Raw genomic sequence first — 22,798 nt, 5'->3', positions numbered from 1 at the left:
TGGGGCAGGATTATGCAGAAATCCAGGGTCCCACTTAGCAGAATGAACAGGAGGGCCCCAAACACAGCAGGGCTGGCTGACTGCATTTGGTAGTAAGTTTACCCAGGAGGGACCCACTCCCTTTCCAAGCTGAGACACTGGAACTGAGACAGTCTCCTTGTCAGTCTGTAAGCTGCTCTAACATATGGCTAGAAAGAGCTGAAACCATGACAAGCATGCAGTGTTTACAAGGCGGCAGCCATCCGGCTTATAAACAAGGGGCTTCTCCAGCGAGCAGCAGCAAAAGTGCATTCCAAAGACTGCAAGCTTGGCAAGAGGAAGTCTGCTTTGAAGGAGGAGAAGCACTGCAGCCTGGTCTTCCTTAGCGGGCGGTTTTGTTTAGGGGCAGACTGTCCCTGTCTCTGTCCAGCTTAGGCTCTTGCACTGCATTCATCAACGTAGGTGGAGCACCCTCTTCAAAGGGATTTCCTTTGGTGCTCATGCTCAGACTTTGCGGCTCAGCACTTGACAGTCCTTACATCCCTGTGTCCAGGTAGGTCCGTTGTCCTTATATATTTGCTGCACAGGCGGGGGAACGAGCACAAAGGGGGAAAGGGTCAGAGAGCACTTGTGGCCATTTCCTGGCAGGGCTGCACACACTCAATCTGCCAGTGTCCCAGATCCCTTAATTTAACAGTAGAGCATGTGCTTAAGTGAGCATTGAAATGAGTTGTGTGAGAGAAGAAATTAAAAAAAGCATTACTCTGTCAAAAGGGCATGATGCAGTATTATTGAAAATATCCTTGCCCAGCCTGGTACCCTCTGGATGTTTTGACCAAAGCTGTCATTCCCCAGACAGTGTGGCTGCTTTCAGACACTTTAGTAGACCTGGATGTGATCTAGGAGGCCAGCTGAGTGAGCCCAGACACATCCAGCTGTCTGGATGAAGAAAAATTCCTAAACAAGAAAAGCAATGGAGTGGATCAGGGTTGGGGAGAACCTGTGATGCTCCAGATGTTGCTGGAATCCAGTTCCCATCATCCCTGACCATTGCCATGTTGACTGAGGCTGATGGGAGTTGTACTCCAACAGCACTGGGTGGGGGCAACAGATCTCTCTGTGTTATAGTTGTGGCAATGAGAAGAATGAATTTCCAGGGATAACTTTTGTCTAACTTGGGTATTTGACATCTAGTTCTTTTACCCTCTAAACCAGGACTGGTTGTCAAATATATGTTGCCCTGTTCTCATGCTTTATTTTTCTCCTATTTCTTATGTGCTCTAATGGTTTACACACCTCTCTCATTTTAATTATTGTGTTTATCTTATATAGTTTTGCTTTAAGTTGTACAACACATTGGGGACCATGCAGTCAAATTATTGTAAATAATAAGCCTCCGCTCCCAGCTCTCCTGAAGTATCAGCATGTGGCCCTTAAGAGTAGATTCCCATGGCCAAATCCAGCCAGCTTTGCAAAAGAAAAAGAAAAAAAAGGCACCTGTTAAGTTTGTGGAGAATAACAATATCAATGCAGCCTGTGTCCATCTGATTTAGAGGTGGGGAGCCAACACATTGAACATGTTTACTAGTATACAGGGGGATACCTGTTTTGAAGCGAACAATCTGATGGTGGAAATGACAAATATTTGACTTCCTACTTATCCCTTCTCTGTTGTCCTATGAGTTTGGAAGCTTTAATGTTCAATGTGGCTAAGGATCCTTAGATGGAAAAGAGCTAAAAGCGTTAAGTCAAGCAATCCCTTCCTGCTTACTGCTTTGGTCCTGGACTCCCGGCTCTGTGCCCTTGGCCTGGATTAGAGTTGCTTTCTGTGGGAAAAGCTTTGGAGCGGGAGCTCCCAATAGCACCTGTGTTTTGCAGGGGTGATAAAGAGGCTGTGAGAAGAGATCCCTCATAGACAGGTGCTCTCGGGAGAGATGAATGTCCCACTGGGCATGGCGGTGAAGATGCTGGTGCAACAGCAGCGGCCGTGAATCCCCCTCCATCGCTTTCTCCCTCTCTCACCTTCCTGACAGCTGCTGCTTTAAAGCCAACTTGGGATCTCCAAAAGGAAGAAGGGCCCCAAGGTGAGACGAGGCAACAGCTCTCCCTGTTTGCACACATAGAATTGTTGTTAGAACAGTAGTCTCGAAAAGAGTCAAAACTGTTTGTAGTGACCCCAGAGCCTGGCTTCAACCAAAAAATATTTCACAAAACGCTGAGGCATGTATATTTCATGAGTGTGTTTATATAGTGGATTAGTTGCAGTGCGTAATTGCTCTTATATGGCCGCTCTGTCGGTGAATGCATGGCTGAGAGAGGCTTTTATGAAACCAGCCCTGCTGGTTTCCATTACATATTAGTAGTACATCTTGGGGGGGGGGGGGGAGATACGTTTTTGACTGTATATGTCATGGGTACAGCTCCGATTGTACATTCACTTTATTATCTCTACGGTCTGGGGGCAGGGAGAGGATTAAGATGCTATTTGGCTCTATTCCCTTGTATTTTATGAGCTATTAAACCATGCAGTTTTAAGGAAGTGGGAAATGAGAATAACAATGAACGTGTGAGGGTGGAATCCTCCTTTACGAACCAAGATAAAACTTCCACCACAAGGCAGCCTTGTTGCCTCTCAACTGTGATGTGTACTTATTGACCATCGCTATTGGACATTCTATTTTTCATCTTCCAGTCTCTGTCTTTTTTACCTAGGCATTCTTTCACGTGTCTTCTGCATTTATCTGTAAGGCCAGACTTTTCACAAAACCCTCAGAGCTTAAAGGCTGTTGCAATGTTTCTCTCACATTCGCAAACCTCCCAAAGTGTGTGTGTGTGCAACAGCTATTATGGTGAAGCAGCCTTCCATGCAATGGCAATTTTGTGTGTATAAGCCCTCAAAGCTTGTCTACACACCAGCACTGAACTGAATTTGATTTACCTGACAGCTAGTCTTCAGTGTCTGCTACACTGAATACATGTGACCATCAGTGTACGGGTGCTCCTAGATCTAATATTTGATCAATTTACATTCCACCACTTGGAAGAGTATATACCTGCTTTTCATGATCACGACTTGTCTTTCTGTGTACTTCCTTGTCTCTTCTAATGTGTTTCCTCACTTCTCCTGTTTACTGCAAAACTACATGTTAATGAACCCTACTAAAGTGTTTGTTTTCCACCTGCTTTGCAGTATTTTGTTGTTGTTGGGTGGGTGGGTGCACAACTACAGATTTGTTGCCTGTCCATAAGACCAGAAAAGAAAACAATGACTTTTATTTAGAACAACTCCTGGAATGAGCGTTCTTCGGATGTACTTGAGACTGAAATATTAAGCCTCCCCAGCAGATGGCCTGCTTTCTCCATCCTGGAACAAATTTCCATACCTCCTGGATTACAGCAGATAGTTACTTAACAGTAGCAGCCTGGAGACTGCAAGGCCCATTTGTCAATGTAGTTGAAATGTGATGAACACAAAACCTTTGCCAGAGGTTTGTGACTCATAGCTTTTTTCTGACAATGCCTTTACAGGGAGCTTCTTTGTCCAGTTTACCAGAGAGGGAGAGGTTACAACAAGGACTCTGCAGTCTTGGCTGCCAGCCACCTGGTCCAGGATGGCGAGTGGAGCGGTGCTGCAGAGGTAAAGATGCTGAGTCCATGCCAGCCAGGATCCGTGGAGTAGGGGATGCTCAGAAGGGAATGGGATGGTTGGGAAGCTGTGCCTGCAGCACATCGAGCCAGATCACACTGCAGAAGGTGACCCAGCACCATGAAACTTTCCCTTTGACACATTACTGGCAATTGCTCCCAGGGTCTCCCTTCCGGAGTGGCAAAACTCATAGGATCTTGAAAGCCTGTGGCGGGGTGGGCAGAGGGAAGAGTTACTTGCCTGCTTGGACTGCACCTTCCTCTCCATGCTGGTGAGGCTCTGTGGTCGTTAATCCAGCCTGTTTATCTTTCAGCAAAGAGCCGCTGATGCAGCATCGGGCAGAGCTGGATGGAAGTAGGCTGTCTTTGGATTCAGGTAAGGAAACAGAGAAAGCCTGGGGGTGGAAGGAGGAATCAATTTCCCTGGGTAGGAGGAGGCTCTCTCTCTCTCTCTCTTTCACAATGCAGTAGCCCGATGTGGTTTGTAAGCACTGCTCCAAATCCTGGAAGTTGGCAGGGTCTTCATTGCTGAGCAGCTGACTTAAAGGCTCACAACCCAACAGGATGGTGGGGTTAGCTGCACTTCTAGGAGGCAGCCCTCTGACAGCTGACCTCTTGCACAGGCTACCCGCAAAGAAATGCTTTCTTCTTGCATGGTTTAGTGACTTGACTTTGAACAGCATCTCTGAAGTCAGGTACTGGTTCAGTGCTCCATGAGCACCTCAGGCTCCTATTGGCCAGGTAAGAAGACTATGCAAACTCACTCTCACAGAACAGCATCCAGATTTGGGTGCCACAATTTAAGGAGGATATTGATAAGCTGGAACGTGTGCAGAGAGGGGCAACCAAGATGATCAAGGATCTGGAAACCAAGCCTTATGAGGAACGGTTGAAGGAGCTGGGTATGTTTAGCCTGGAAAAGAGACTGAGACGAGATATGATAGCCATCTTCAAATATCTAAAAGGGCTTTCATATGGAAGATGGAACAAGCTTGTTTTCTCCTGCTCTGGAACCAATGGCTTCAGGATACAAGAAAGGAGATTCTTACAAAACATATGACAGTAAGAGCTGTTTGACTGTGGAACAGACTCCCTTGGAAAGTGGAGGACTGTCCTTCCTTGGAGGCTTTTAAGCAGAGGTTGGATGGCCATCTGCCATGGATGCTTTAGTTGAGGTTCCTGCATTGCAGGGGGTTGGACTAGATGACCCTTGGGAGTATCCTTCCAACTCAGTAATTCTATGATTCTAGGCCCCAGTTTCTGTTCTCTTTCTCCCATCCCAACTACAATGCAGCCACCACTCCCTGGTCTTAGACCTTGGATCACATGTCTAGTGTGCATTGACATTAAACAGGCATGGTCCTTCCTTCCTTCCTTCCTTCCTTCCTTCCTTCCTTCCTTTCTGAGACTGCGTACACACTATACTTTTCGAGCACGTTTGAAGCACTTTCTTTCCTGAAAAGAATTCTGAGCACTGTAATTTACCCCTCAGAGAGTCATAATTCCCAGCAACCCTTAACAAACTACAGTGCCCAGATATCGGCCTGGGGGGTGGGGGTGGTATTTTGAATGTGCTTTAAAGGTATGGTGTGCTTGGGAGCCGCTAGCTATCTTGTTCCACCCTCGTTATTCAAGGGATGGGGAGGTGTATGTTGATGCCTCTGATTCTGTTGCTAGCTTCTGGTTTGGAGTTGACTGGGAAATATTCCATGCTGACTTCGCAGACCCAGCACATTAGAAGCTGAGATGAGTACAACAAGTCTGACCTTTTGCCCTCCATTCTCTAGGAACAATGGCCAGTTCAGAAGGTGAATCAGAGAGGGTGATGGATGAGAGAAGGCATAGCTCTGATAGCACAAACAAGGTGAGCAGCATTAGGGGGACCACTTTACTTTTAGTTGACTTACTCTTAACAGGAAGTTCCCAAGTAGTGTCCATCTTAGGTGCTGATCAGCTCCAGAACTGCTTAGTTTCATACATAGCACTATTGGGGGGGGGTCCCACTTCTCATAATCCATTTACCAGCTGGAACTTGCCTTGTTCCACCCTAGCAAGTCGTTCCCCTGAAAGGATGTTCCAGCGTGCTCTACATGGAAGGAGACATTTTCTTCTGCCTCTGCTCCTCACTACTGTGTGAGCTTAGCATCACTGGGGTTCCTACCTATGTCACTCCTTCCTCTTCTAGGAGAGCCTGATCCATCACCGCAGGGCTATGTGTCCTCCTTTACACCTGTCTACTTCTCTTTCCCTTTGCAGCGTTGTGCTAGGAAACTCCAGGAACAGGCACACAAGGAGAGCACAAGGGGCAGGGAACCAACGGTGCACTTTGAAGATAGTGGTGAGAGTGATGAAGGTTGGTGAGTGAGACTTTGCCATTGCTTTCCTCATTTGCTCTTCTCCTTTTGGAGTGTCCCCTTCCCTTCTTTTAATGTTATTTATTTACATTTTCTAGACTCTCCCATCCACTTCCTTTTCTGCCATTCATTCTCTTTTGTTTTGCTTCTCCTTCTTTCCTAAACAATTTTAATTTGATTTTACAATTATAAAAACATAATAATACACATCCATAGTTAAAAGATTCCTCCAAATCTCTGGATTGCATCTTTTCCAGTAATCCAATTTTTTTAATAACTCCATTATCTCCATAGTACCCGTTACATTACAAGTGTTATTGCAATCCTGCTAATGTTTTCATCTGTTTACAGTGGTCTCCAAGATAAATTATAACTTTTCCCCATTCCTTATTAAAGTTTTGGTCTTCTTGGCTCCTGAGCTTCCAGTCAATTTTGCCATTTCTGCATAGTCCAACAATTTAATTTACCATTTTTCTCTGGCAGGGTTTTTATCTTCTTTCCTGTTTTGCTTCTCCCTTTCCTTCTCTCTTTCTCTCCTTTTGCTTCCACTTGATTTATTTATTTATTACATTTATGTACCGCTTTTCCTCCAGAGAGCTCAAGGTGGCATACGTAGTTCTCCCCGCCCCCTCCATTTTATCATCACAACAACCCTGTGAGGTAGGTCAGGCTGAGAGACTGCGACTGGCCCAAGATCACCTAGTGAGCTTCATGGCCAAGTAGGACAAGGGTCTCCCGGGTCCTAGACTGACACTGTAACCACTATGCCGCACTGCCTCTCAGTTCTGTTTCTGTCTCCATCCATAAAAGATCAACACATTCTTTTCTAAGCCCCGAGGAGATTACCTGGAGGAGTGTTTCTTCCGGTGTAGGTCACCAGGAACTCCCCTTGGTGTGTTCCACACAGGTCTCGTCCTGCCCTTCCTACCTGCCCCAGTGAAACTGTTCCTCCCTCCCTTGTCTTTCTTCACCCTCCGCTGCTCACCTTCTTAAACTTCCTTGTTTGGTGTTTCCTGCTGAAAGTGACAGGCTGTAAGCAGCTAGAGCCTGCCTTTGTTTTGCGTTGAATCCATGGTTATGAGACAATTCACACTGTTTTGCAAAAGTTAGCATATTTTGCTTGACTTCCAGGTTCAGGTGGCCCTTTCCATCATTTCCCCTATATTCTTCCTTTTTTTTTTTGTTTTTGTTTAAAACTGAGCGATAATAATCTGTATTTTGAAACTGCATCATTTTAAAAAAGTGTACTTGCTGCTCTCCCTCCTAATTTTATTGTCACAAAAATCCTGTATGGTAGGCTAGACCAGTGTTTCCCAACCTTTTTTGGGCAAAGGCACACTTGTTTGAGGAAAAAAATCTCGCGGCACACCACCATTACAGCCCCGTGACGTCAGCGCGCAGCGTCACGCCGGGAGGGACGCACGAAAGTGAAAGTTTTCAATTTTTTCCCTCCCCCTTGCCGGGGAACCTCCAAGCTTTGGGGGTGGTGGGGAAGGAGGCAGCAAAGCGAGGGACTGAGGGACGGCGGCAGCTGAGGCGGCGGCGGCTGTTGTGGTGGTGGCGGCGATAGCGGGCAGAGGAGGGGGCGGCGGCGGGGCCGAGGTGGCCGGCGGCGGTGGGGGAGGCGGCGGCGGGTGGAGCAGGAGGGCGGCCGAGGCCGGTGAGGGAGTAGGGTTGCCCGGGGCTTGAGGAGGCGTCGCCGGGAGTTGCTGCTGCTGTTGTTGCTGCTGCTGCCCGGACATGCCGGCCTCCTCCTCGTCCGCTGTCTCGCGCTCCTCCCTTTTGCACGCGCTGCCCCGCCGCCGCCCCATTGGCTGGGTCCTGTCAGCTGATCCTGTGTTATTTTCTGTGTGTGTGTGTGAGGGGAGAATGGAGAGAGAAACCTCGGAACCACCACTGCGGAGCCACCCCCGGCTCGACGCGGATCCTCGCCGCCACCGCCTCTCACCGCCCGACTCGCCCGCCTCCCTCCCACGGCACACCAGCCAACTTCTCACGGCACACTAGTGTGCCGCGGAACACCAGTTGGGAAACACTGGGCTAGACTATGAGAGGCAATGATTGGCGCAAGTTAGCCCACGAAACCCCATAGCTAAGCGGGGATTTGAACCCTGGTCTCCTGGGTCCTAGTTCCTCACTGTTTTATTTCCTGCTTTATTTTAGCTATGTCATTCTGTTTGCTTGTTTCATGGCTGAAGAGCAATGGATGGATGGCTTGCCTCTATCCTGAGTGGGGAAAATCTACATTGCAACTGGTCTTGATCTAGGCTAGAAAGATCTTGACTATAAAGGCCTGGCAGTAGCTGGTATCTTGTAAATCTAGTGTGTGGGTGACCTGTAAATCAAGTGCTTTTGACCAACCTCCAACTCAGGGGTCAGAAAACATTTTCAGTAGGGGGCCGGTCCACTATCCCTCAGACCTTGTGGGGGGCCGGACTATATTTTGGAAAAATAATAATGAGTGAATTGCTATGCCCCACAAATAACCCAGAGATGCATTTTAAATAAAAGGACACATTCTACTCATGGAAAAACATGCTGATTCCTGGACCATCCGCGGGCTGGATTAAGAAGGCGATTGGTCGGATCCGGGCCTTAGTTTGCCTACCCATGCTCCAACTAGTAGCTTGCCATAGCTTGGTGTTTTCTACTCAGAAAGAGAATGATGCCATGGAGCTCCCATGGCACCTTGATTTTCCTTGTCTGGCTCTGGTTTGGCTCTGTTTCAAGGCTGATCTTTCTTTACCTAGACCCAGATCCCTCTGAAGATGCGCTGACTACCTCTGCAATGGAACTTTCTGTGCTGCAAAGGCTAGGCCTGCATAGGTAGGAACCTTCCACGTATCTGTTTCTTGTGAGCAGGAAGGGCTGTATGAAGCATGGCACCTATTCCAAGAAGGCGGCACGAAAATGATCATGCAGTCAGACGGAAGCAAACTGCTGCATTTGGGATCATTTCGACCCACGTAGACAGTCTCACAGGACATTGTGAAGCCATGGGGAATCTTACCATATTATTTCCCGACCAGTTCCCTTGTATACCTTGGGCTAATATTGGCACTGCAATCCCTTTGCCCTTCTTCTTGAACAGAAGTATTTCCATCTGGATCTCTTTGCTCAGACTTTTTGCAGATAAGAGGATCAAGAATGCAACATGTTGCGGATGTCATCAAATCTCTTATGGCTCTGCTTTCTCTTCCTTCGCAGGGTAGCTTTAACAGAGCAGGATGTGGAGGTGAGTTGAGTGCTGTTGTCCCCACGTGGCTTGATGTCTAGTATCACTTTTGTGTGCCACTTTGAATGAAATATTCTGAGGCTTAGCGAGACCATCGTCAGAACAGCAAATGATCATAGCAACCAGCTTCAGTCTCGCAGTTAATTTGGGGGCCTTGCTTTCCAGCTGGTAGTTAGGCAGTGGGTCTGGCCCTTGTGATGCTCTGACTATTCAGTCAATCAGGTTGTTATTGTTCGTAGCCTGTGGCCATAACAATATTAAATCGCAAAACAAACAAACAAGACAATCCGAGCATGAGATAAAACATCCATGCGTAGAACTGCAAATTGTCAAAACTTAAAGTTTACCCAAATAATTTAGCTTTCAAAATTCCCTTGGCAATTTACACTGTTTTAAATAGCTAAACTATACACAACAAATTTGTCTGCGTTGGTCAGCAGCCTTCTAATTTTGAAATCATTTCATTTACCTTCTTAACAATTCTGGAATGAACAGAGAAATCTGTCGGAACCAAGTTGATGGACTATGCCAAAATGGGGAAAAATGGGGGAAAATGGGGGAAATGGGAAGCTCAGAAATCAAGAAGACAAGAACTTTAAAAAAGAATGGGGAAAGTTCATTATTTATGAGACCATTGTTAGCAGGTTAAAACATTAGGAGGATTTTAAACACACTTGTAAAGTAATGGAAAGTATGGATAATTTGGAAGGATAAAAATTTGGATAAGTGTTGATATGCAGTTGTAAATATTACCATTAGGACCCATGGAAGAGATGGGGAGAAGTCAGGAGATTCAGAGTAATTTTGATAGTTAGATCTTGAATTGTTTTTTGTTGTATGTTTACATTTTTAAGAAATCAAACTAATATATATAATAAAACCACAACAACAACAAATTGCTGGTAGGTGAGGGTGTGTGTGCAGTTCCACCCATCCTTGGGTGAGAGTCTTGGTGGAGCACAGCAAGCTGGGTGAGAGCCAGATTGCTTGGAGGAACAGTCCATCTGTGTGACTGATGGGTGGCTGTTTGTATTGTTATTTACATTGTTCTGTCCATGAATGGCTTCATTGTCTCCTTGGTTTTTCCTATTCATTTTTGTTGAGTGGAGGGAGTGACTGGTGTTAGCGGTTGGTGACTGAATGGGAGACATTAGAGTGATTGGGTGGATGATGTATTTACCGTATTTTTTGCACCACAACACTCACTTTTTTCCTCCTAGAAAGTAAGGGGAAATGTCTGTGCATGTTATGGAGGAAATGCCTACGGGTGGCATGCCTACGGATTTTCCTCCCCTAAAAACTACGTGCGTGTTATGGTCGGGTGTGTGTTATAGAGCGAAAGATATGGTATGTGTATTGGTGGGAGCAAAATGGGACAAGTGATACTGAATGAGTAATAGGTATTTATGATTTGTGCAGATGTCAGGCAGAATTTGAGTCTCACATATTTTGCAAGTCAGGGTGTGCCTTGGTGAGAGGCAGGCTGGAGACAGAAGGGATTCCTGACTCTAAAGATGTTTTTAAATGTCAGTTTTAGTGATTTTATTGTTTTATTGCATTGCAGTTTCGCTGTTTCATTCTTTGTTATATATATCATATTTATTGTTTTCTAAATCACTTAGAGACTGATTTCAGTATTAAGTGGTATACAAATATTACCGGTATATAATGCACAATGTTTTCAGTATGGCTGATGCTCTGACCAACCACCTGCTGCCCTTGGCAGGGAACATCCCGCACTCATCTAAAGTTGTCCATAGAGCAAGTGTTAAGTTGATCAGCAGCTCATTGCACACAGTTGGTAAATCTCTACATTCACAACTGCTGATCATTCCCAATCCATTTGCAGCACATTCCAAGGGCCTTGCTAGAAAGTATAGCATGGGAAAATACACTGTTCCCAATATGTAGTTAAGTCACATTTTCCCAATAGTTAAATCACAATTTATTATTGCTGGGAGGGTGCAATACTTTCTTCAGCTATCAGGGCATGTCTTGAACAATTATGACATTGAGATGTGCCTGGAAGATGGATTCTCAAGACTCCACAGGCACCTGCTTGATGGTCATGACGACACCAATAACAATGGACCTCCCAAAGTCTTACTATCTCCACCCAGTGCCCAGCCTGAATGTGTAGACATTAGGCTAGAAACATGGCGCTCCAACCGAAGTTGACTGACCAGTCTCCAGGCACAGCCTTGAAGTGCTTCTTATCAATTTAACTCTCACACAGAGATGTATACACAACTGGCAACCTGATTTCCCCTTCTCCCCCCCCCCCCGACTGGCTGTTGAGGTGAAACTGAGGTGAAACTAAGGCAGTGTGGTGTAGTGGTTAAGAGCGGTAGTCTTGTAATCTGGTGAACCTGGTTCGCGTCTCTGCTCCTCCACATGCAGCTGCTGGGTGACCTTGGGCTAGTCACACTTCTTTGAAGTCTCTCAGCCCCACTCACCTCACAGAGTGTTTGTTGTGGGGGAGGAAGAGAAAGAAGAATGCTAGCCGCTTTGAGACTCCTTCGGGTAGTGATAAACTGGGATATCAAATCCAATCCCTTCTTCTCTTCAAGAGCCTGAAAACTTCAGGAATACATTTGCATAAAATTATTAAAATATTTAAGCAAAATATAGATGCTTGTTTCTAGAACTGGCCTTCCTTTTCTCACAAGCCAGGCTATAAACATTTCCCCTAAAATGCTTTTGTTTTTGCAATGGTGCTGGTGAGTTTCCTTTCCTTTTTTTTCTTTTTAAACCTATGCTTGCATTTGAATGCCGGCTGAGTTTCCTGAGAGTCGTTGGCTATGTTTTGACCTGCCCCCTTTCTTGGCAGGCAGCTTTTGCACACTTGGCTCTTGCCTTCCGCTGTGACGTGTTCACGCTGAGGCGGCGAGTGCAGGTGGAAGAGCGAGCAAGGAACACAGCTGAGGAGAATATTCAGCATGAGCTTGGGGAATGCCGGGCGATGCTGCAGGTCAGTGAAGCCATGTCCCAAGAACCCTTGGCCATTTGGACCATTCGTTTGCTGCATTCCTCTTAAAGCATTGTGACTAAATTTGGCACAAAGGTTCCTGAGATCTTGGTGTTTTGATGCAGTTGGGTGCCATTTTGAACCAAGATGGTGGACTGAACCTTTCAAAGCTGCACTGATTATTTTGGTTTCTTAGAATTCTCAAGCAATGCCAGGTATGAGGCTGCTAGTCTGTTGCAAGGTACAAACAGGATCACTGTTGGCTATAAGCATTTTAGGGGATGTAGTGCTTTTTGTTGCTTGTGTTGTACTGTCTTTCATCTATACAGTACACAGGACATAGTCCAGTGAGTGGTGCTGTCTTCTCCCCTTTACTGATTCTCATGGTCACCATATACCTCTTTTCTCAACATTATTAAGTGGGTGTTCCTCACCATCATTTTTGCACCCCATTTAGTGTCTCATTTAAAAATTATGTTACTTGCACTATTCCACCATGGTGCAATTGCAGAAATCTGAAAACTGCAAAGTTATTTCCGAATATGGTTGGGTGATAGCTGTTGGTAAGCAGCCTAAGTTAATTGCACTTAGTTTCATTTAAATAAATGAGACTTGAGTAATGATTAACTTGATCCCATGGAGTAATGATTGGGCCTAATTTCAACTATCTTCATTTTGATCCAGCTGTTCACAGAATATCACAGATATTTACAGAATATGAGGTGCTGCTGGAGGAAAAGGGGGAGGTGATGTTGACAGATTCCCCCTAAAGACCTCATGGCCACCTCTCCACACTATTTTGGAGGTCCCCCTATCCTCCAGAGCCATTTTTTTTCCAGGGGGGCAACAACGGAGAGGGGGAATCAGCAAAAATCACCTCCCTCTGCTTCCTCCAGCTGGAGCACCCTGTAAACAGAGTTCTGCTCACGGGAACTGTGGATCCAAGCAATTGTCTAAACCAAACCTGATTAAGCTGCTGGTGAAAATGTCTAATGCGTAAGTAATGATCCATTGCTTGCGACTGCCTTTTTATCAGGTCTGGTGTGGAACCTCAATTAGGAGTTAGGCTGATAGTCCAGTTAATCCAATATTTTCCATCTTGTGTTTTATCTCTCCAGAAGCTGGATCAGGCCTGCCTGGACCCCAGGCACAAGGAATTGGTAGAACATTTGCAAAGCACTCTTGCCATCCTAGAAGGAGCAATTGAACGGGCAATGGGCGCAGCGGAGAAATTAGGAGCTGTCCATCAGGTCAATTACAATGGCAAATGACTGTGGGCTCTTCTACAAATGTGTCTTTTTGCCAGTGTAGAACTTAAATTCGGTTGTTTTAAAGATTTACCATAGGCATGAGGAATCCCATTTAGCCCTAGAGTCAGTTTCCCTTCTAACCAACCTTCTTGGGGGCCACATGCCACAGCAAAAGTGGGCAGAACAATTGCTATCAATTTTACCTTTGTACAGCAGGCTAATTTCTGCAAACACTTGCACACCCCCACGACCCTTCATCCAGACAAGTAAGAGGTGTTTCCGGAGTTCAAGGACACATTCCAGCCAGGCAAAAACACTCAAGGAGAGTGGGAAGCAGGACTCATGAGGGATGTGACTAAGGAGGGAGTCTGGCCTGTGGTGAATTCTGAGGGCCAAATTGCATTTGGCTTCTGGGCCTGAGCTCCGCCAAATTACTGTATCAAGATCTTGAAGCTTTTATTAAAAGGACTCTTGTTGTTTTCTTTCGAGAGCTGATACAGCACAAGTGAATGTGCTCTGAAGGACCAGGAATCCCCCAGTTTAATCTGCTATTAACTCTGTAGGTTATTAATTCTATAGGCAATGCATCACCTCTCACCCAAAGTACCTCCATGGCCAATGTGCAATACAGAAATAAGTAAACACGCAGCAATATCTCCAGGCCCCTACCCAAGAGGCTTTTGGTCTCTGAGCTACCTTGCCCCACTGCTTTGCTTTAAACCACCCCTTGCCATCTCTCCCACAGGAGGCCCGCATGAGCCGGGCTGCAGAGGTGATGGTGCAGCACGTCGAGAACCTGAAAAGGCACCACCTGAGAGAGCACACGGAGCTGGAGGAGATGAAGAGGCTCATTCAGCAGAACTCGCGTAACCGGCAGCTGGCAGAAAACAGGGGTGAGGTGGGGCTCGCTTTCATGCAATGAGTGGCTGTGCGGTGCCTTGAGATGTAAACATAATGTGAACAAATGCTGATGCGTGGACAGAAGGGGCATTAGCGGGAATAAGAAGACACCAGGCACTGGAGTCAGTTCTCAGGAGCAAGTTGCATGGGGCTTTTTTGGGTGTTGAAATGGATTGTAGATAACAGCACACTGGTGAAAAGCCAACACTTGCAGTGCATCAGTTCAGTTGAACTGCAAATACATGAGAGGTGATTCTAGATAAACAAAGCCAGCTTTTTGCTACTGCTGCCACTCTCCTCATAACCCCAACAGAGTCCTTCCCTGGCAACTTGCATCACAAGTACCAGTGAAGCCCTTTGAACCGACTTGAAGCTTTGTTCAGCTGCCAGCAGAAGAAGCTGCCTTATACTGAATCAAACCATTGGTCCATCCAGCTCAGTATTCTCTACACCAACTGGCAGCATCTCCCCAGGGTTTCAGGTCAAGGTTTCTTCCAGCCTGCCCTGCAGATGCCAGGGATTGCACCTCAGACCGTCTGCATGCAGGTGCTCCTATCCTATAGGGAAAATATGGGTGGGAAGGCTTCATACTTGACAGATATACTTAATTTTTTTGACTAAGACATTTCCCCAAAAGATCTACCAACCAGAACTTGGAGCAAAAGCCATATAGAACAGGGTGCCTCTGTGTACATTATGAGCCTAGGAATTTGTTTTCAGTACCTCACAGTCCTGTCAAACAAAGCGTATTTTTTGCACCATAACACTCACTTTTTTCCTCCTAGAAAGTAAGGGGAAATGTCTGTGCGTGTTATGGCGGGAATGCCTACAGGTGGCGGGGGAGGGGGATCTGCTGCAGTCGTGAGCAGAGGATCCATGGTTCCCCTTCCTTCCCTCCTCCGTGGCTCGCTTTGAAACAGCAAAGCGGGAGAAGAGCCGCTGAGTGGGGAGGAGAGAGGGACAGAGAGCCTGCTTGCTTTAAAGGGCCAAAGTGGGAGAGGAGAGGAGCCGCTTACACGAGTGTAAGTGGCTCCTGTCCGGTTGGCTCCTTTAAAGCAAGCAGGCTCTCTGTCCCTCTCTCCTCCCCACTCAGCTCGCTACATAGCAGCAAAGTTTTTCAGCGAGCCGGGGAGGAGGGAGAGAAGCAGAGCCTTTAAAGGAGCAAAGCGGGAGAGGAGAGGAGCCTTCTCCCCTTATACCCCTCTTCTGCATTATTAAGAGCATCCTTCTCCACCCACCCCATGCGTGGTCCTTGTCCCTTGAGTGCTTTTCCTTCCCTCCCCACTTAAAACGTGGTTACAAAGCATGGATCCACATGGATCCTCAGGATTTTTGCATTAGGCTACCCCAAACTCACCGTCAGCAGTGGCGTAGCGTGGGGGGTGCCAGGGGGGCCGGCCGCACCGGGCGCAACATCTGGGGGGGGCGCGCTCGCTGCCTCTGGAGTCGCCGAAGAGCCTCGGGCGCAGGCTGTAGCGGAGCCGCATGTCTCGCGGAACCGATGAGCTGTGCGCGCGTCTGGGCTGAAGGCGCCCGGCAGGCAGCGGCTCTCAGCGCTCGCCGCGGAGGACGCGCCAGGCAGCCCCTCCTCACAGCCCCGCCTCCGCCGGTGCTGCTGCAGCTGCTGGGCCGTTGCATTTTCCTCGCCTCTCTGCCCCCCTCCTCCTCCGGGCAAGCGGCGTCGTTTGGGCGGCAGCGCCAGCGCCAGCGGCAACTCGCAGGTTAGGGGTTAGGGGGGCACAAATTACTTGCCTTGCCCCGGGTTAGGGGGCGCAAATTACTTGCGTTGCCCCGGGTGCTGACAACTCACGCTACGCCGCTGACCGTCAGATCACATGTCTGTGGCCACAGCATGAACCACAAAAATCATACATCCACTGTTTCATTTAGAACATTTTTTTTCTTGTTTTCCTCCTCTAAAAACTATGTGCATGTTATGGTCGGGTGCGTGTTATAGAGCGAAAAATACGGTACTTTCTTAGTTGCCCTTTCTGTACTTCAGCAGTCTAATTTACTGCCAGCTTTTTGTTGTTGTTGTTCAGAATATTTTCCATATTATGAAATCATAAATTATCCATATTAACCACAAATTATCCAAGTTATTGCAGATTATCTGCAAGTTGCTACTAAATTCCAATCTACCTTCTGCTCAGGTGTGCTCTAGAGCATAAAGCAGTTCAAGACAGATGCAGTGATTGCCTTTATGAACATGGGCCATTGGTCCATTGACCTCAATATTGTCTACACTGACCAGCAGCATCTCTCCAGGGTTTCAAACTGGAGACTTCCCCAGCCCTACCTGGAGATGCCAAGGGCAGAACCTGGTGACAAAGCATGTGCCGTACCACTGAGCTACAGCCCTTCCCCTGTTTTTGTCTCCCTAGACGATAGTGAGCAGAGACTGAAGCATCCTCCATTGCGAATGTTCCAGCAGGTAAAGTGGCATGGTGGGGGGACTGTGTGCAGCTCCTCATATGTTTCATGGAGCACAGGACCTGTGCTGCTGCTGCTTTCCCTGAGATCATGCCAGAAGGCAAATGGGTCACTTTGGCCCTTCAAGTATTGTTCAGTTCCATGAATGGCTCCTTTTACAAATGAGCTCTTGAGCTGCCCTAACCAAACTAGCTAGATTTTTTTTTTGGGGGGGGGGGTGTATATGCTAAAGGGACATCCAGTGGATGGGGGAGAAATCCATTCAAAACCAGGAGGCTTTCAGTACAGGTGACCCAATATGTTAGTTATTTTAATGATACTACATGTTAATAAAATAAAATGTAACAGAATCAAATGTTTTTAAATGCCTGCTGCTTGTTTCAGTTTCCTTGCACTCATTGACTTAATGAAGCAAAATTGGCTTCCTTGTTCCTGAGCAACTGGGTATAATATTACCTGCAGACTTTCCCGTATATTCCATAACCCAACATACCACAAGTCTTTTTAATGAAAGCTGAACATTCAGGGAATATGCATTCTTCACAAGCCTCCCTGTAACTACTGCTCTGCTAATTAGGATTGTTCTTCTGTGTCCCAGGGATCAGCTCGTCGTAGAGTCAGCATTGCAGTGATTCCCAGACAGCTGATGGTAAGGAAGCCCTCCCTCTATGATGAGCTTTTTGCAATGAAGGATATGCCTGATCTTTGTTGCTTGCTGGTTTGCAGTGCACCAAAACACAGTGACGTCCCACATTCCAACTGAATTGCCCGTTATGCATTGCACACATGTGTCTAATTCCACCTGGGCACATTCTGGAATTCCTCCATGAGTTTATTCAAATCTAAGTTGAGATCATTTTTGTATTGCCTGAAGCTGGAAAAGCAAGCTTTTACTAAGCCATGTTTATTAAAGCTTACCAGTATTGAAGGCTGTGTAATTCCTAAGTGCCATTGCAATCCATGATGGGAAATGAATCTGTTCATTTCTGGTCTGTTCCAATTCCCAGCATGCACCTTTAGGCCTGAAAGTGACCTGAAAACATGTTGGTAGTGATGATCTGGTAATTGTGTTCTTATTATCAGTTTGTTGTTTTACATTGGTATGCGTCAATCCCATTCATTTTTTGGACATTGTTGCCACAGCACCATATTCAAAACCAGCCATGGGTTGCTCCAAGACGGGCAAGTTTATTGAACATGTGTCCTGATTTGCTTGCACAATATCTGCAAGAAAGTTATATGGCACTGCCATCAAGTGGTAGTTATCCCACAGTTCCGGTGTTTTTCCCTGTCACTTTTCTTACTGCAAAGTTTTTGTTTTAGCACAAGAGCTCTGTATTGCAATGTGCCTACTTTCACGGGGGTGAGTTATGAAGGTGTTTTTTATTCTATGAAAGACATACGCTGGCATCCACTTGAATGGGTGAGAGGTCAGTGCAAAAGTGCTGACAGTCTGGAAGCGAACTTAGCTATAAGGATTCCAAGTTCTGTTCCAGATGCAATATATGGTATTCTAACAAGCCTGGGGGCAACAGGACACTATGCAGGAGTGGTGCCTTCTCTCCTGTTGCTGCAGGTTTGCCTATTCTCCTTATCCACTGGCTGTGAAGCTGAACTGGAAGGCCTTCTTTACATTACCTTCTTCAGGATTAATCAAAACTGCTATACACAAAGGAACTAGTGTCAACAAAAGGGACTGGCTGGCAAAAATGAGAGAGAAGTAACTGCACATCATGCTTTTGTCTGCTTTCAGTGTCCACGTGAGTTCACGTGACTCACTTTTATCTGACTCTTTGCTTCATGCGGCTTTTTGTTTTCATTAAAGTTAACAATCACTGGCAAAACTGCTTTGTGCCAGCCTCTGAGGCTTCTAGTGAGCTACAAATTCCTAGCAGCACTGTTAACCACAAGGAATCAGCAGCCATGAGTCATCCCCACACCCTCCTCCTCAGATCCTGGGATTCAGAATGCCACATTTGGAATTCCCTTTAGTTGCTCAAGTTTTCAGGCTTTGAGGGCTAGGAGACTCCCGACAGCCAGTATTTTGCAGGAAGGATTTTGAGTGCAAACTGGGAAATTATAGTTTCCACAATTAAAGTGGATTAAAGCGCTCTCACTCTAGTGTGGTAAATCCAGTTATAATTTTGCAGTTAGAAACGTGATGAGGAAATTAACTGAAAAGTGTGGAGTGAATAAATAATTAACAGGAAAGATGTGTAAAACACCCTGCAGGAAAACCAGGGTGGATGCTCATTGTTTTATAACCACCCTGCAAACAAATCAGAACAAATGCTCAATAAATATTGGATATAATTTAATCCCCGTGTAAGCTTTGTGCAAGAGACCAGGGTTCAAATCCCTGCTGAACTTAACAGGTGAACTTGGGCCAGTCACAACCTCTCCGTCTAACCTACCTCACAGGGTCGTTGTGAGGGTAAAATTGGCGTGTGGGGTGTGTGAGAACCATGTACGTCACAGGAGCTCCTTGCAGGAATGGTGGGATGCAAGGAAATAAAAACTCCCAAAAATAGAATAAATAGGTTATCTGGAAAAGCTCTTAGTACTACCAAATCAAAGCTGTATTTCTCAGAATAGTGCAGTTACAAACGGCTCATGCTCCATTATTCTGTTGATCCAGTTTTTGATGCTTGTTCTTTTTGAATTTTGTTACTTTCGTCCAAGGAGCCCCCCCTTTCTAGTCCCAAAAGAGATGATGCAAGTGGCTCAAGGCTTCCCAGTCTCTCTTCATCTTTTGATCACAATCTTCCTTGATTCTTATTGCAGCACTTTCACAACCCTGAAAATGAGCAGAGCTCTGAGGGGGAAGCAATTAAGTCAACGGCAGTGGAGGAGGAGGAGGAGGAGGAGGAAGAGAACACAGACAGGTAGGGATGGGTTGATGCAAGAGGCAAAGCTTGATTCAAGTGTGCAGAATAGTCTTGCTTGGTCCTTGGCATGTCCAGTGTGGTTATCTATCATTTCCTCCCCACAGGCAACCCCACAGTCTCCAGGAAGACTCTGCTGACAATTACTTTCTCCTGCATGCAGCATCTCCCAGCTTCTCCCAGCAGAGCATGGCAGGGACATCCAGAATCGAGTATGATGTATTATTATTATTATTATTATTTATTAATTTTGTGTAACACTTTTCATCTGAAGATCACAGGGCGGTTCACAATAAAATGCAAAATGTGAACACAAAATATGTAATAAAACAAGTACAGTGGACGCTCGGGTTGCGACCGTGATCCGTGCAGGATGCACATTCACAACCCGCAGCGTTCGCAACCCGCAGCGGTGCATCTGCGCATGCATGGGTTACGATTAGGCACTTCTGCACATGCGCAAAGCGCAATTTAGCGCTTCTGCGCATGTGCTACCCCCGAAACCCGGAAGTAACCCGTTCCGGTACTTCCGGGTTTCGGCAGGTCTGTAACTCAAAAAAACGCAACCTGAAGTGTCTGTAACCCGAGGTATGACTGTACAAAACAAAACCACTAACCCCCCCTCCAACAAACACATTTAAAAGGCAATAGGATGGCTGGTTGTAGACAAATGTTTTCACCTGGTGCCTAAAATATGTAATGAAGGCACCAGGCAAGCCTCTCTGGGGAGAGCATTCTACAAACAGGGAGCCACCGCAGAAAAGGCCCGTTCTTGTGTTGCTGCCCTCTGGGCTTCTTGTGGAGGCGCATGTTGTATACAGAAGCCACTACACAGAAGGGAAAGCAGTGTGATCTCTCTGCCTCCTGGAGGGAAAACCTGCCCTCTTTAAATGAGAGCAGACATCTGAGTGATGAAGACATCAAACTATGAACTGAGACCCAGGGTTTGTTTCCCAGATAATATGTTTTGGCTATGCACTGTGCAGCAGGCATTTTGCTGCAAGTGCATTGCTGGTTTCTGCAGCAAACAGGCCCATGTTTTAAAATACACACACCTGCGAGCTCCCTGGACATGTACACAGGTGCTGTGAGGATGCCACTTATCAATCACACTCCACTTTATTTGATGAGAGAAACACCGGTATGCCTGGGTATTGCCATGTAAAGTGAAGCTGTTCTTTGTGCCAGGGGACATGTCAATTAGTCTCTCTCTGTATCAGGGCCCATCTCCAAAATGGCTCTCGGTCTTCTTTAATTACCTCCTTGGGAGGACAAATATATTTTAGGCTGAGTCAATCTGCTGTTGCAAAGATGGGAGCCCAAAGAAGCTCCTTGAGTGATAGAGAGACTCCATTTCTCTGAAGTTTCATCCAGCATTACCAGAAATGTACTCCATTGCTGGCTGAGCTGTGAGCCTCTTTTTCTGGGGTGAGTTGACCACTGCAGGATGCACACTGTCTTTCTTCTCAGGAGGGAGTCAGAACTTCGGTGCAGAAGCAACATCAGTAAGACTGTAGAGGAAGAACCCAAAGAGGAATCGGGCAATGAGGAACTAGATGAAGAATGTGAGGAACTGAGGGGAGAGACACTTCTGTAAGTGAACAATGCTTTCTATGCTTGCCATTCATAGGATTGTTCTAGCCCTTCTCCACATGGGAAGTTTTCTCTGCAGTCTGAACAGAACTTTCTGTAATCCACAGTTTTGGTTGCCATGTCTCAAAAAAGCAAAAGCAAAAAAGAAAAGAAAAGGATATTGTAGAGCTAGGAAAGGTGTTCTATTGAACTTGGGTTCTATTGAAACAGATTGGCCAGAGATTTGGAGCGAGACAAAGGGATATACTCTTCCTCACATCACAAAATTAATTTATGGAATTTGTTGCCACTGGATGTGGTCATGGCCTCTCTCTTAGGTGGGTTTAAAAGGGGGATGAGACAAATTCATGGGTGAGAAATTCTATTAGTGGCTACTAGTCATGAGGAGAAGATTCAGAAGCAGCATTGCCACAAAATGCCAGCTGCTGGGAGTAATCTCAGGAATGGGCTTCTGTCTTCATGTGCTGCTTGTGGACTTCACTGAGGTATTTGGGTGGCTACTGTGGGGAAACAGGATTCTAGTTTGGGTGGATCTAGCAGGCCTGTTCTGTTGTATTTTCATTTCTGAGAATTCAGCATTCTGTGAGAAACTCAGGGTCCTGTTTTTGTAGAAGAAATGTAAAATGTTTAGCCTTTATGACCATGGAATTAATAAATGACATGAAATCATACAAAAATGTGTGTAAATTCAGTACAGATTGCAGAATTCAGCTGTTTCAGGAGGGATGTATAAAGAATTTGTGTTTATACATTTTACATTTTACAGAATTTAGTGTTTCCTTAGTGTTGTTAAAAGTACTCTCATTCTTATGAAGGCTACAAATAATGGATGCCAGAGCTTACTGGGCCTAGCTTATGGCAGGGCATCAGATAGTTGACTGATTGCACCAGGTGATTATTTTCTCTCTTTTTTCCGGCAGGTGCAAAGGATCTAAAATGGAGCTTTGCAGAGCCTGGTTCTCCATGCCCACCTACTATTGGGTTTTGTTGTGGCTGTTTTTTCTGGGGGTTGCTTGCCTCATTCTGATCAGGATCCTGGAGCTGCAGAAACAATACCCATTTACAACCTCTGATTCTTAAAGTCACATAAGGAGCAGAATAACCATGCCAGGACTTTGCACCATCAAAATCCTGGACAGTTTACCTCTGAAAAATAAAAATAGAAAGGAGGCCCTGTTTCATGTGTGACCAGTGAACATTGCCTGGGATGTGGCTCTAACAGGCTGGCTGGTGTGAAAAGAGCTGGAGAGGTCTGCAGCAGGACTTCATCTGAATCCGAGAGGTGATTTTCATAGAATCATAGAATCATAGAGTTAGAAGAGACCACAAGGGCCATCGAGTCCAACCCCCTGCTGCTACTGCTCTATTGGTGGCCTCATCATAAGCCCAACAAGCCTAACAATTGTCTAACAGAGATAATGCTTGCAACTCTGCAGAGAACTCCAGCTAAGACATTTCTTCTATCTTTGGAGGTTAAATATCCTTCAGAGTCCCTGTGAAGTGGCAGGTATATTAGAACATTAGGTTTGTATAGCGTTGTTCACACTGAGGTTCAC

At 46.1% G+C, this 22,798-nt stretch overlaps 1 protein-coding gene across 1 annotated transcript; it reads left to right on the top strand.

Annotated features, from left to right (window-relative positions):
* Window positions 1-570: 570 nt before the first annotated feature.
* On the top strand, window positions 571-22,526 carry LOC308586973 (uncharacterized protein). Its single transcript, XM_081194193.1, has 16 exons — window positions 571-2,063; window positions 3,508-3,616; window positions 3,939-4,000; window positions 5,412-5,488; window positions 5,881-5,977; window positions 8,729-8,804; window positions 9,186-9,213; window positions 12,044-12,184; window positions 13,300-13,431; window positions 14,177-14,324; window positions 16,716-16,765; window positions 17,363-17,413; window positions 19,549-19,649; window positions 19,757-19,861; window positions 21,120-21,242; window positions 22,163-22,526. The coding sequence occupies exons 2-16, from the start codon at window positions 3,591-3,593 to the stop codon at window positions 22,320-22,322; spliced, it is 1,377 nt and encodes a 458-aa protein (XP_081050319.1). The 5' UTR covers window positions 571-2,063; window positions 3,508-3,590; the 3' UTR covers window positions 22,323-22,526.
* Window positions 22,527-22,798: the final 272 nt, after the last annotated feature.

The sequence above is a fragment of the Podarcis bocagei genome (assembly GCF_964188305.1).
Source record: "Podarcis bocagei genome assembly, chromosome: 5".
Lineage (NCBI taxonomy): Eukaryota > Metazoa > Chordata > Lepidosauria > Squamata > Lacertidae > Podarcis > Podarcis bocagei.
This window is presented reverse-complemented; position numbering and strand designations above follow the sequence as displayed.

Excerpts from the sequence above, each read along its gene's own strand:
- LOC308586973 (XM_081194193.1), top strand. The coding sequence starts at position 3,591 with ATGGCGAGTGGAGCGGTGCTGCAGAG. Across the intron at positions 5,489-5,880 it reads GCTCTGATAGCACAAACAAG|CGTTGTGCTAGGAAACTCCA; the intron begins GTGAGCAGCATT and ends TTCCCTTTGCAG. Across the intron at positions 16,766-17,362 it reads CATTGCGAATGTTCCAGCAG|GGATCAGCTCGTCGTAGAGT; the intron begins GTAAAGTGGCAT and ends TCTGTGTCCCAG.